This window comes from Scomber japonicus, chromosome 11 (genome assembly GCF_027409825.1).
Source record: "Scomber japonicus isolate fScoJap1 chromosome 11, fScoJap1.pri, whole genome shotgun sequence".
Lineage (NCBI taxonomy): Eukaryota > Metazoa > Chordata > Actinopteri > Scombriformes > Scombridae > Scomber > Scomber japonicus.
In genome coordinates this window covers 4,539,595-4,554,540 of record NC_070588.1, presented here as the reverse complement: position 1 = coordinate 4,554,540, position 14,946 = coordinate 4,539,595, and the positions used below count along the sequence as shown (strand labels likewise).

Genomic DNA, 14,946 nt, shown 5'->3' with positions numbered 1-14,946 from the left:
GTTCATATGTTACCTTTGACAGCCCTAGTTTAAATATCAAAAGTCTAGAGCATAACTTAAAGCAAGTACCATACAGTATAATCTATAAACATGGTCTTCATAATAAAAAATATTATCTGTTATCTACATATCATGTCCATTTCTTGGTAAGTGTGTTTTCATATTGTACTCAGATGTTCAACCTTGATGTCCTCAGCAAGGCACTATGTGAACTGCTTTCAGTGCACCACTTTGTAAAGGGCTATTACACAGGGAAATACTGAATGGCAATTGTTTTGTAGATGCATTTAGATACCCTGGGCTATCATATATTTGTAGCTAAAAAGTATGGCTTTTTAACAAATGATGATAGAAAATTGTCCTTAACCCTAGCTGTATAACTACTAACCTTATAATGTCACTTATTATAATCTGAAACAAATATTACAAGATAAGCATATTACTATAGACAATGAAGGGAAAAAGGATGAAATAGCCAGTTCTGCTTTTTTCAATCAGTGCCTTCTTATGTAGTCCATATATTCCTGATGTAGAAATGGTTAATATTGGATGGATGATGAGGTGTTTGATTGCTCTCAACTTATCAGGTTGAAGAACTTGCTTTCTTCAGCCAAGGCTGTGAGCATAGAGTTCATGTCACCGATGGCCATGTTGCCGATCCCTGCCGGTACAGATGCTAGGGTGACAGAGTTGCGTGGGGTGGTGAGACGTGAGGAATTCTGGGAGAGGCTCTGCAGAAGGCCGGGACTCAGGGTGCCCGACATTAGGCTGGAGTGGTCCCCGTCATCAAGCATGGTGTCAAAGTCGATCTGGGCGTGCTCTGCGCCACCAGATCCACCAGTGGAAGAATCTACTGTGCTGCTGGAAACCTGGTTGACTCCTGGTGAGGCCATGTTAGCTGCAGTAGTGTTGTTGCTGGCTGGAGCCTGGTTGGCACAGGGTGACATGGGGACATCAAAGGAGGCAGAGGCTGGCTCAAACAAATGAATCTGACCTGTGTAGAACACAGCAGAGTTGGGATTCTCAGAGTTGCTATGGTGGGCCTCTGAACCACTGGGCCTCTTTGGACTTGCCTCTGAGGTGTCATTACCAAGGCTGGGACTCAAATCAGATGACTTGGGTATTCGGCTCGGTTGCATTATGCTTAACCCTGCGTGTTGTCTGGCACTAGACTTGGGCTCTGTGGGAGGCCTGGGATGTAACATTCCCCTACCTCCATTATGAATAATGTGTTGCTGCTGCTGCTGAGAGAGAACACTGCAATTTTGTTGCTGATCCACTTGGTTCACATGCGAATACCCATCAGCCTGTGTCCTTGCCTTGTAATTTTGCAGTTCTGGGTCTGCCGTACCGTTACGGGTAGGTCTCACGCTAGTGCTCCCAGATATAGAATTCGGGATCGCCTCTTGGCCAAACCCTTGCTGAGGACTCATTTGCTCACTAAAGTTCACATTGTTGCATTGCCTCTGTTGCTGATGCTGCTGGTGGGATATATTCAACATCCTCTGGCTGTTGTGGTTTGCATACCCCTGCATAGACATGTTCTGACTCATAGTCCCTACCTGCTGGTTGCTGCCAAGGCCTTGACCCTGTGCCTGGAAGGAACCAAAGTTATGCCTCTGCTGAACAACAGCTAAATTTCCCCTGATAGGATGCTGCTGTTGTTTGGAGAGCTTGGTTGTGGTGTCCACAGTCCCCGAGCTCACCTCGTTCCACTGCACTGGCATATTATTCTTGTTCATGTTGTTCGATGGTGTTGGGAAGGGCTGCTGGGAGCCACCTGGACCCATCTGGCAGGATTGCATATCCTGACCAGACTGATTCATAGTAGCATCAGCCATGGCCATCCTTCTCTGTGTATAAAATGATAATGGTGGGGCCATGCCTGTCTGGTAGCCCTGAGACTGATTGTTGAAATGGTAGTCAACTTGCCCCGAGTTGTGACCTGAGTTGCCAGTGTTCTGGGATCTGAGGTACTGCACCACATCATCCGGAAGCACTATATCATCCTCTGCACCTTGCTCCGCCCCAGCGATCATCCCATCTACTGCCATGTTCTCCATGGCTACGTTCTCACAAATGCTAGGTGGTCTCGGGGCGAATGGGTAGCGCTGCAGGCTGCCATCAGAGCGTGTGTAGCCCTGCATAGCCAGTGTCTGGTGACGTTCTGCAGCTGATGAACCACTCATGGGGTTCATGCTGTTCATGCTGTTGTAGCGCTGGACCCTAGGAAAGGAGAGAGGGTCCAGGGCGGGACGATGCACTGGGTCACTGGCACGGCGTGGAAGGTTGGTGGGTACCTCATGGGGCATCATGCTGTGGTTGCCATATCCAATGTCACTGCAACGCCGGGGCACAGTTCCAGAAGGTGGCTGATGGAATAGGTGTGATGAGCTTTCCTGGGAGTCACCGTAGAGCGCCATGCGGGTCCTCAGGCTCATTCGATCCATATTAGGGAGAGGAGTGGGTGGAGCTCCGCCAATGGCAGCAGCATACTTTGCCTTGAGCCGATAATGCTGAGCTGGTGTCAGACTGAGAAGGCTTGGGAGACCTCCACCACCACCACCGCCGCCACCACCTCCTCCTCCACAGTGGCTGGCCTCACTGGAGCGACGAGACAGATCAGTGGAGATTGGGTCATAGGAGTCAGCCGAACTGATATTGTTATGCCGGTTAGCTCCAAACTGGGAAGCCTCACTGGAGCGACGGCTGGAGTAGCACGGGGAAATACCAGATGAACGCCGACTCATTGTGTATGCTGAGCTGATGGTGCTGGTGGTGCTGTCACGCCGCTCGTTCAGCTGGTTCAGCAGTGTCACTTCACATGAAGACAGGTCACCGCCACGTTGGCCAGGGTATGAACCATTGAAGTTACTCATTATGTTGGAGCTCTCCAGCAGGGAACCTGGCAAATACAAATGACATTATTACATGATGTAACAATTTGAATGAATGAATGAATGAATGAATGAATGAATGAATTCCGTTATTGTCTTTGCATGTTCACATACAATGAAATTTGCTGTGTCTCATAAAAGAAAACTGTTTCCATTCACTCTGCTCAAACACACTCTTACATACACACACATAAAATAGAATAATTGTTAAATAGGGTAAAATATGATCATAAAGTGCTGTTAAAAAATAAAGTGCTTTAAAGAAAAGGATAGGCTAAAGTGCAAATGCAGTTATTGCACCATATCAGTCCGTGGTGATTGAAAATAAGATTATTGTGGTGATGGTGGGAGAGGGAGAGGGATTGGGGGGTGAGACTTCAGTTCATGTATTTGGCTTAGATAAATACATTTGAATTGACTCTACTACATAATGCCACTCAGCCACTTATCTTGCACCCCCATCACACATTAAAGCACCTTAAAAATATTGATAGCTTTCCTCAATCTTGCACACTTACCGACTGCAGGTATGGGAGGCAGCTTCATGCTGTTGCGTTGACCCTGTGGTAGCTGTGGTGCAGAGTTGACCCAGGGGCAGGAGTCTCTCACTGTCTTCAGCCTTTCTTTCTTGATGTTCTCCAGCTTGATGGTGATTGCACCACCATGACCCACAGCTTTCCTCATCTGGAGCCCCACCCCAGCATGCTGCCCCCCAGCGGAAACAGTGGAGTCAACCATGGGGCACTCATCCTGTGCACTGAGGTCCCCGAAGCTGCCCCCGCTGTGCAGGGCCATCTCTACCCCACTGTCGTTGTTGTTGGCGCTACTGAGAGGCGATGGCTCACTGCTACATGACGAGTGGCCACCAGGACTGGACTGATACGTCTGGAGGAGGATAGAAAAGAAGAACTTGATGTAAGTAAACTATAAAAGCCATATTATAATCGATGATGGTTCACCATTAAGTTTTCCACTTATAAATGAACTTTTTTACCAAACTGTGGTAACACTGGTAACAACCTGCTATTTAAGGCTGAAGCTGATGTTAATCCTTTCATGGCAATCCATCCAATAGTGTTAATTCAGTCTGGATCAAAGCAGTGAACAGACCGACCAACATTGCCATCCCAAACATCACAAAATAGGTACAATTTAAAGAATAGAAATGAATAGAACAAAACTATAGAGATATATAAAGATATAGTCTTATGCCAAGTTCAGAAAACTCCATTATATATTCTTCAATTTTAAATAATTACCACAGTTAGAAAATTCTGATTGCAATGGTGTTTTGTAATAACTAATGTAGGCCTACAGTTCCATAATCTCATTCATTATGGATGCGTTTTGATTTATTTACAACAAGAAAACAAGTGGATAATAGATGAGTTCTGTGAGCAACAATCCAGCAGCGACAGTAATTCAAACTGGCCCAAAATGAACTAAAGTCTTGATCACAGCTTGATGCTGGCACTATTTGTTCAGCACACAGGCTAAAACAGTCCCAGGCTTTGAATATTAATGTTACAATGACTTTTATCATCGGCCGACAGCAAAGGCTACTGCCAGTAACTGTGTGTGTGTGTGTGTCCGTACATGCATATGTGTGTGTGTGCCCCATATACAAAGGAGCATGTTTTAAATCAGTGAAAATGGATTATCATGCAAAAAGGCTATTTTCCTTTTTTTCGGTAGTGTGAAACACAAGGACACATTTGTACATCACTCATGCAGAGCTGCAACGAGACAGAGAGAGACAGTTTGGAGTGCTCACCTCAGTGAAGTCTGTCCATTAGGAAGGTTATAAGAGAAAGAGAGAAGCAAGTTCAAGCAACGACCAAAGAGGTGAGTTAGGAAGGACGCAGGCAGTGCCTCAGAGCAATGTTAGTAAAGTGGAAAACAGTGAGGAAGATAAGTGTTTGCTTCTCTTTGTTGGTTTCTCAACATACAAAGCCATGCATGCAATTATTTGATCAAGTTATATTAAAAAGTAAAAGGTGATATTGTTCATTCGGAGTGCTAAGAGTGGTACAATTCCTTCAAGGTGCATTCATCAAATTCCAAAGTTTAAATTCAATAACAGTGAATTTCCTGAGAGATTTGTGTGGGATTCCTTTAAATAAATGTGATGAGGACTCACCATGGAGTTCTCAGTCTTGATAGATTTGACTTGTAGGCAGTCTTCCACTCCTCTAGAGGTGCTGTTGGCTTCAATCTTGCCATCCAAGCCGCCTCTCGCACCGTGTTTGGAATTTGCCTCGTTCTCTCCGTTGCCTTTGGGTGGCAGTCTCGGAGGAGCGTCGCTTCGTTGTTTCTTGGTGACGTGGGCTTCGGGTCCGTGGACTGTCTTAACGTGCTTCCTGAGAGAGCTGGGGTCCGTGTAGCGCTTGGTACAGCCGGGGATCTTACACACATATGGTTTCTGCCAAGAGGGGATTTAACACAACACTTAATGGGGAAGAAAATAATTGAGATTCAACCTCAGATGGAAAATATTAGTGAGTAATAAAAAGAAGCTCATCATAGGAAAACCACAACATATGAATATTTTATTTTTCTGAATGCATCTTGGTTTATGTGAAGCCTATATCAACCATAATTAAATTAGAGCAGTCAAAGGGTCCATGCAACTAAAACTTTGAACATTATAAGGACCTACATGCATAAAAGATATTGTGGTGATAAGATGATGACAGGAGTAAATCAGTGGATTGATGTGTGTGTGAGTGTGTGAACATACCTCATTAGAGTGTGTGCGGTTCTGGTGCTTGGCCCGATCTGAAGCGTTGGAAAAGGCCTTGTTGCAGCCTTCGTGTTCACACACATAGGGCTTCTCCCCAGTGTGAGACCTGAGGTGGGTCTTGAGGTTCTCCAGGCGAGAGTAAGCTTTTGCACAGCCCTCAAACTGCAGACAGACAGATAGATAAACAGTGAGCACTGTGTTATTTTGTCTGCAGCTGGTTAGAGAAAAGAGAAAAGAGCTGGGCAACACACAAAAAAAGCCCTGTGTGTTTCAGTTTTCAAATGTAATCTACTCTTGGACTCTTGCCCACCTACTGTGGCGTGCCACACAAAAGCAAAGCCCGGCTACACTTTGGTAAAAAGGGCTATTATGCGAAATATCTAAACTAAGTGTGAGGTGTGGTAGAGCTCTTTGTCTAGTGTGCTTTGTTGAGACAAAGAGAAGTCTGTGTTTAGCCTTTGTATTCACTTGTACTGTACAAGCTATAATTTGGTATTCCTTCAGAGCAGTCACTGTGAACGTAATTGGCTTTGAAATTAAAAGAGAATCAAATTAGAGTAGCTCAGAAATCGGATATAAAAGTCGGAAGATTCTCCCTTAAAAGATGAGACTGAAGGGGAGTTAGACAATGCACATGGGATTTGTACATAGAATATACAACAAGGCCTTAATATGGACCCATGGCCCCCAAGCATGCCTGCAGATTTTAATTACACCCCACACTGTCAATCAGCTTTCTTAACTTTTCTCCTTCAAAAGTCATCTGTTTTAATGCATTCACAAGATCCTGTGAACAAGCTTTGAAGCTAAGAAAACAGGCTTCACAGAGCAAATGAAGGCTTCAATAAAACCCCTGTGATTCATCAAAATGAAAACTAGAGCCTGTCCTCCCAAGAAATGACCTACAGTTACGTTTTGGTGACAGACGCCATCTAGCAACTCTTATAATAAAGACCTGGAGAAGTGGCACAGTTTAGATGACGTCTATATATTAAGGTGACAAATTTCCATCTGCAGAAGTGACAGATTTGATTCTAATTTGCACATAGTGGACTTTGCTGAAGGCCACCACTGTTCACTTCCTGTCTCCATTTGTGAGTCAGGCAGTTTTTAAGTACTACAATTGTCGTGGTGTTCGGTGTTGCCATGACGACAAAAGTTTCCTAACTTTGAGTAAGTAGTAACCATGTTTTAAGTGATCATTTTAACCCAAACTGTGATCTTTCCTCAACACAGAGTGCTTTTTTGTGTCTAAACCGAAGCAGACCTACACAATTCAGGAGAGCGCAGATAAATGATGTCAAGTTTTTTTTGAGGCACACAGAAGTGTTGTAAGGGTAGAGACTGCATGTAACAATCGAGTCCCAGTCCCAGTCCCAGTAGTTGCTTAACCATTTTAAACCAATCAATTAACTCACTTCACCAATTTTACACATCATAAAGATCAATTTAGCAGTCACAAGACAGACTAAATAACACTAGTAATGTCATTGTGGTGTCATCAGGGTATCTCAGTTTGGAGAAAACGTGGACACTCAAGGATGTTCTAACATAAAAACATTGCTTTATCAGAAGTCTTTTTGAGGAAAATAGTAGATATTTTTCCCTGCTGCTGCTTCAATTTTCTTTTAAAGGACATCTTTAAAGTCTGTTGCAAGTGTAATCCTAAATTGTTGGAGTGCCCCTTTAAATACAGTAGACAGACCATAAGTGAGTCAGTGAGTCTGATGATGCTGTGCTCAGTTACTCAGCCAGTTACTAACAGTGTATCACAGTGTTTCACAGACGTCCGAGGGGTCTTACCGTGCATTTATGCGGTTTCTCCCCCGTGTGTCTCCTCATGTGGACCACCAGCATGTACTGGGCCTTGAACGGCTTCTGCTCTCGTGAACACTCCTCCCAGCGGCACACGAACTCCTTCTTCTCGCCGTGGATGTGGTCGTTGTTGATGTGCTGAGGAGACAATTCAATTCCCGTCAGTTATCGCAATGCTAATGAAAACGAGTCAGCGAATTCTTGTCTATTTCCCACCAGAAGAGCCTCTCTCTGTCTTTTTCATGTGTCCGTGCATACGTGCGCGAAAACACACATTATGAGTGATGGTGCCATCCATTATAGTTGACAGTTATTATGCATCTGTCAACAGGAGACAAAAAACTATAAAAGCACTGTGTCTGCTTTTTCAGGCAGGGTGCAGTCGCTTCTTGAATGGAGAGGAACTTCCTCAGCTCCCATTAAAAGAGATCAGGAAGAGGATTTTTGTAACGGCTTGTATTTATCATCCATTCTCCTTACGTTTAATGGATCAGGAAGTCAGTGGTGGACATAAAACGTTTCCCGTGTGACGCTTAAAGTTACACACAAATTGCGTATTAGTCTACTCTTTTCAGACAAATCTAATCACATTTGGTATGAACTTCAATATGTAAAAAGTTCATGTATTCTCTTGAAATGATCTACGCTGCAAAATTATACATCATCCTGTAATTTGAGCATGTTTTCCACCTTGTAGGAATTCCTCATGTTTAAAGCATTTCTTGTCTTGTTTGAATGAATAATTTGCACCACTGGAGAAGGAGACAGTCAGTAACTACTACTACAATGTGTAAGCATGCAAGAGAATGGCTTATTACCCAGAGTACCTTCAAGGTTTCTTAATTATGCCCTCAGACACAACACATTTGATTAAACTAAACACACTTACTACACACACACACACACACACAATGTTTCTCAACAGACACACACTTTAAAAAACTCCCATCCTGTGCACCACATGCAAATATCCACACACCCAGAGGAACCACTTCATTTCCTGAGGACATCCAGGCCCACAATGCTGCACTTATGTGGCCACTTCTTTACCAGTGAAAAAGCTCAGTGGTTGACGATTTTGCTGAGATCTATTTTGGGTGAAGGAGGGAGGAATGGAAACAAGTGTGTGGCCCAGCGGAGGCCTCTATTTTCAGGTTACACACTAGTGTGAATCCATAATTTGGGGGATCTCGAAACAGGATTACTTTGGTTAAGCACAAGCCAGAAAAACCCACAGGTGTGTGTGTGTGTGTGTGTGTGTGTCTTTTTGCTGATATTGTGAGAACCTTGTGTGAAACCCTGGATGTGCTTAGGGAGATGCTGTCAGGGTTTTCTTAAAGAAGAAATGGTTATAACATTTCTTCTTCATTATATTTCTGGTTGGCTTTTCATGAGGTGGATAGAAAGCTGTGGTCTGGTGAGGATTTAAGAATGTGCTGGCCTCACATTGTCCATCTACACCCTCGATCCAACCTGCACTCCTCTGCTAGTCGACTCGCTATTCCTGGCAAGCTTTCACAAGGGTTTGTGGCGAGGGAGCCGGATCTGGGGCAAAAGTTCTCAAAGGTAACTCTGGTCATGACATGCAGCGGCCCACAGTGACCCCTCAACCCCCTCAGATCAGTCCCTGGGTGTGTGGACTTGACACATACACCTCCTACCGCAGCTCTGAGATGACTGACAGCCAGTCAGAAAGTGGAAAGCGAGAGGAGAAGTTGGGCTGGAAAGAGGGGGAGCATGAAGTTCTAAAACTCCAGAGCTGCTGGCATGACGATGGATTTACGGCCGGCCCTCTGGGCTTCAGGGCTTGGGGGTGTTGCTGGGAGTGAAAGGTTATGGGTTAAGGGTCATGAGGCTGAGGGGTTGGGGTTTGGGAGGGTGGGAGGGGGCACAGCTGCAGGGTGTGGACTTGTATTTGGTGAGAGACGGCAGGCTCATTAACGTTGCACGTGTCAAGCTAACAGGAAAGGATCAGTTACTGGACGGCCTTTCTGACCAAACTCAATCAGAATGAATTTAATGAGTAGCAGAAGAGTTACTTAACCTTTAAATACTTTTCATAATCTGTCTGGTCTACAACAATTCACATTCATAAATTCCCCATCAGATTAATCTTTTGGATAAAAGACATTCACCATCACTATTTTATGATCCATGATATGCTGAATACAGTGTTTTAATGCTGATTTTTGTTTTTTTGTTTTTTTATAAACACCGGCCAAACTTGTACATTGGCTGTAGAAACATTAAAAAATGATTTTATTTCAATTTTTATTTCAACTAAAATAAATGTACATATGGTGTTCTCCAAAAAAATGGGTCAAATTTGACGTTGAACAGTATGTAAGGATAAGATTTTACTTTCACCACCACAAAGAAATGAATAATGCAAGATGAAATATGTTGGCAAATGTCTCAACTCTGTATTTTTGGACAGTGAACTTTGAAGTGTGATTTATAGTTTTTTGGCAGTTTTCTTTCTCTTACTGGGTTAGGGTCATTAAAAACAGTAACAACTACGTCATTCCAATAAATCATTCCCCAAGATACAATAGCCTCAAAGTCACATTCAGAGTGAACCAAGCAGCCTCATACTCACATGAACAAGTTGATCCTGGGTGTCATACTCCTTTGTGCAGCCCTCCCAGTGGCAGTTGGTCTCATATATGGCCTCAGGCTCCTGCTTGCACTCGTCTTTATCCAGATCTTCACTCAGGTCCAAGATCCCTCCACCGTGATCCTGGAGAAAGAAGATACACTTCTTCAGACAGGAGCCATAACTTTCATTTAAGTGTATAAATGACTAGAGAGGGGGAAAAATGCAAATAAAGGCTGCATCTTTTATCTGTAGCTGTGGTCAATACATTAGAAAAGCATTCTGTACTATTTTGCATCTCTCTTATCTTATCTGCTTCTTAATCCTAATGAGTTGTTGGTTGATCTCAATGCGTGACAACACCTCTTGTCATTGATCAAAGCTGCATTTTTTATTCACTCCCTATAATCAATTGTAGACAAATTAGCAGCTACAGTTAAAGCGGGACCTATTTTTCCGCTGTGAGTAGCTGGAGCTGTGATAAAGATGGAAGGATGGATAAGTTATAAAAATAAGAGAAATCTGTGCAGCTGGTTGGAGTTTTGCACACGTAAAAGTAAAGTTTTCAAGAAAAGTCATTATTGTTTGGAATTAATTGTACAACTGTTAAAAAAAAATGTATATCTAATGTTGTAGATGGGTGACAAATAAGGGTTGGCAAGATGAGCAATTCAAAAATATCGTATTATTATATTTATATTGTATTCATGCTGGTTTAATGAACTCCTGAAAATGTCAAATGGTGTAACCACAAAATAATGATAAATATTAAATATTTTATCCACCTACAGTGTATTTAAGTGGACTTATACAAATAATTACATCATTTTAAAGCATCAAATGAAAAGACATTTTAAAGAAATTTGTCTATATTAAACAGGACATATCTTAAAAACAACCAAAGTTTTGACAAATTATGTAAACTTTGTTAGCTCTTACATATTGTTCATATTCTGGCATTATGCATTTTATTTACATTTTTTCTATACTGTGGTTTACATTAGGAAAAGTCTAGCAAAAAAAAAAAAAATTGTATAGGGTGTTTTTGCAGCTCTCAAATGGGTCAAATGGACCCTACATAATCAGATTTTGATGAAAAAAATGGTTACACCACCACCATTGGTTACACCAATTGGACACTGAACAGTCTGTAAGGGTTAAAAAACATAGTGTTGTGTTCCAAAAGTAGATTATATTTATTCCACATTTTAGTTCACATGTCCTTTCCTGTATATAATCAGATTTTTATGAAAAGAAAAATACTGGTTACACCAATTGGACACTGGGTTGCATCACGTCATTGACCCATTTGCTTTTTTTTTGTTTTTCAGAATTTCAGATTTCGTACCTGAGAGGACGGTGAGATGGGCAGCGGACCCTCTGCTTCTGTTTTAACCTTTGACCTCTTAGTGATCAGTGGGTTGACAGTGCTGCTCACTGCCGGGTCTCCGCCAGCGTTCTGAAGGATAAATAAAACAGAGGAAATGGTCAAATAGGAGGAAACAAACATTTCTACCAGTTTATCCGTGTGAAACTCTATCTGTGTGACTTTCTGAAGCAAAAACAAGGCAAAATAATTTGTTTTATTTTGTTTATCCATGCATCAAGAGTGAATATTTACTCTAGACAAACACAAAGTGGTTTTAAATTCACATTCATTTATCCAAACATAACCACACAACCAAAATCAGCCCACTCATTCATAATCTATCATTCAATTAATCTTAAACACACAACATTCATCCACCTGCGCAACCATTAGCCCTCCCACTCCTCCCTTCACCTATCAATTTCACCATCCAATTCAATTTATTAAAACCACCAGATTCCACTCAGTTGACACCACGTCTTTCCACACCACCGGGAGAGGCAGAGGGGAATCAGATAACTAAGCCACAGAGATACCACACAATTGTTTTTGGCCCGATTGCTCGTTGCAGAGATGTGAGGAGTCCCGGTTGCGCCAGGCACCGGATCCCATAAGTCAGACTGGGACCCGCCGCCGAGACTAAACAGTTTAGACTGCGTTATGATCGCCAAAGCCGCAAGGAAATATGAAAGAAGAGGAGTTATTACCCTCATTGAGAGAAGGGGAGGAGGGGGAAGGCAGTGGGGTCGGGGGGGTTGGGAAGGGAGGGGCTTTTGATCTGCCGAGCGATTCTGTGAAGACGACGGAGAGACAAAGACACACACGGCCTGTTAAAGCTCTAATGGAGACGAAAAGAAAGGGAAGATATAAAATGTAAAGCAGCTGAAAGATGTGTGTGTGTGTGTGTGCATGTGTGTGTGTGTATATTGAGGTTCACTGGAGGGGGTCTCCTAATCCCACCCAGACTCTACAGTGCAGTTCAACATTTGTGCAGGCCTCGATGATTCATTCAGCTGGCCGCAAACCAAAAGGGAAACATGGTTCTGATCATTGTTGAATTGCAGCTGAATGTGTTTGTGCACGTGCAGGAGTCTGAGTGTGTGTATCAGTATGTGTGTATCAGTGTGTGTGTGTGTGTGTATAGTGAATATATACACTTGGATCCTTTTCGGTGTGTGTCAGTAGACCGCCTCTCTCGGTGAGACGCTGTGCTGAAACGGAGCTGGAGGCAGCTGATAACAGTGTGAGGTGGAATGATTCACTGAGTGGGAAGTTTACATTATGAGTGGCTGTGGAGTATACAGTGGGCTGATAAAGAGAGACAGAGGAGACAGTAGGAAGTAAGACAGATGGAAGTGAGAGGGAGACTCCTACATATTTCTGACCTTAGGCAGAATTTACAAAAACAAGACTTTCTAGATTTTTTAAAGTTTAAAGCAAAGACAGTTTGACTCAGTTTGAGGACATTACCGCTGTTTCTTGAACATGTGATGGGCAATTTTTACTATGTTTGAACATCTTAAATACTTCAGGCTTTAGCAGACATACAGTATTGTGCTTAAGTAAGTGTTAAGCACAGTAACCCTAACCCTTAACCCTAACCCTAACCATTAGATGTGTTGTTTTATCAATGCTATAATGACCATATATCATTATTTTTTAGCCTCTTTATTAGAATACAACCAGAAAATACAGGCAATGTGTATGCAGCAGTATTGAAAAAACAGCTTCTATAGGCTAAAGTGGCAAGTATTTAGTGTTACCTCCCCTACCTTACATTTGAACAATAGCAGGAACCCATCTCTCTTAAACCCTAAATGGAATGAAAACTTAATTAATAATACTATTTAATAATTAATGTTCAATTTAATGTACTTATTTCCTGTATTTTCTGTTAGTATCTTAATTAAGAGACCGATGGGCATTCAAAGCTAGTATGAATAGCTGCTTCTCTGTGGGATGATGCTCGCTTTGAGGTCATATCTGAGCTGATCTTGTGTACAAAATCACAAAGCAAACATAATTTTAAGGTAGAGTACGCACTGTTGAGTTTTGTCCTTGTCCTTAAACAATCAAAAAAGAATGAAGTCTGTGATTTTGTCATTTTCTTCCACTTTTGTGTCTCACTGTTAGTAACAAAGATGATGATAAGCATAGATGAGATTGATGCCGCTGTGCAAGTTGTGTGAGAAAAAGCAACTCTCTGGATCAAGTTTTGTACATTTACTTTTTATGGCTCTGGATTGAATTTTGTGAAAATCCCAAGTTTATGCATCTTAACATCTGTTCACACTTTGATATGAAAACATCAAGTTTTAAAAAATCGTCTGTCTGGAACTTATTTGAGGATCCTTCAGTCTCAGTCTGATCCACAACGTAGACATCCATAAAAACTGTATCAAAGGTAAGAGAAAGACGGAAAGAGAAATGTGTATGCACTTGAAGTTCAAGTGTAGAGATCCTCCCTATTCCCACCTGGTTTGTCTCAGAGTTGGAGCTGTTGTGGGAGGTGGTCATCGGTGAAGCCGTCAGCGGGTGTTGGCGAGCGGAGAAAGATGACGGCGACGGTTGAATGAGAGGAGGAGTGTGGCCGAAGGCGTTCAAACCTCTCTGCTGGGACAACAGCTGCTGGTACGCCACTGGGTTGATGGGATGAGGGAAGCTGAATGAAGGGCTGGGACGAGTGAGAAAAAGAAAACAGTTATCTCATGGAAAATATGAATGGAGGTTTGTTTCTGCTGGGTGTTATCCAACGACTAAATCTAGTACATTTGAGTGACTTAGCGCCATTTGAAATTTCATGTTTTTTGTTATTTATAGTCTCGGTTTCATTGTTGATTTTGGTCTTTTTGTGGGATTTGTTGGCCATACGAAAAACAGAAAATATCTCTGCAGCCTCCTTATCTTTTAAACATGCTGAACAAACATCTGTAAAGCATGTGCTATCTATTTTTGGCCCACAGTAGACTGAGAACTACGCTGCTTGGCTGTTAACATTATAAAAAAAAAGGGCTGAAGGGACAACGTCTGAACAAAATAAACCCAAAACAACAACCACGCTGGCTGAGTGGACTCGTTTCCATCTCAGGGTTCAACGAATGAGAACTTTAAACTAGTAATTTTTCAAGAGCTTGACATGAAGTTGCTAAAAACAGATGTCTAAATGTGTCATTCTCATGGTTTTTAATGATATTGACTGGGAAGTTAGGTCAAAAGTTGGTGCAAAAATGATTATGTCTTTAAAGTTTTGGGCGTCGCTGGATGAAGTAATAATTAAAAAGGAGAGTACTTAAAAAACAATTATTGTCAGTAAAGTTTAGTGGAAGAAGAGCTTCTCTTTGGCTTCAGATATAATCTTAACCAACTCTGTCAAGTAAATATGCTTGAGTTTGTATCTGACTGTAAATGTGTATTCTGTTTATGGGTCAGTGACAAATAAGGGTTGGCAAGATGAGATATCTATCAATATCTTAAAGAATAGTTCCTGAAAATGTCAAATGGTGTAACCACAAAATAATGATAGATA

The 14,946-nt window shown here is 42.1% G+C and overlaps 1 protein-coding gene across 1 annotated transcript in view; it reads right to left on the bottom strand.

Annotated features, from left to right (window-relative positions):
* Window positions 1-575: 575 nt before the first annotated feature.
* The window catches only part of gli2a (GLI family zinc finger 2a), a 30,260-nt gene continuing 15,889 nt past the window's right edge, over window positions 576-14,946 (bottom strand). The window contains exons 4-11 of the mRNA XM_053328178.1: window positions 13,896-14,094; window positions 11,400-11,510; window positions 10,055-10,195; window positions 7,444-7,593; window positions 5,638-5,802; window positions 5,038-5,319; window positions 3,416-3,782; window positions 576-2,905 (exon numbers count right to left, since the gene is read on the bottom strand). Of these exons, the coding sequence (XP_053184153.1) occupies window positions 576-2,905; window positions 3,416-3,782; window positions 5,038-5,319; window positions 5,638-5,802; window positions 7,444-7,593; window positions 10,055-10,195; window positions 11,400-11,510; window positions 13,896-14,094 (3,745 nt within the window). The remainder of the gene's footprint in view (window positions 2,906-3,415; window positions 3,783-5,037; window positions 5,320-5,637; window positions 5,803-7,443; window positions 7,594-10,054; window positions 10,196-11,399; window positions 11,511-13,895; window positions 14,095-14,946) is intronic.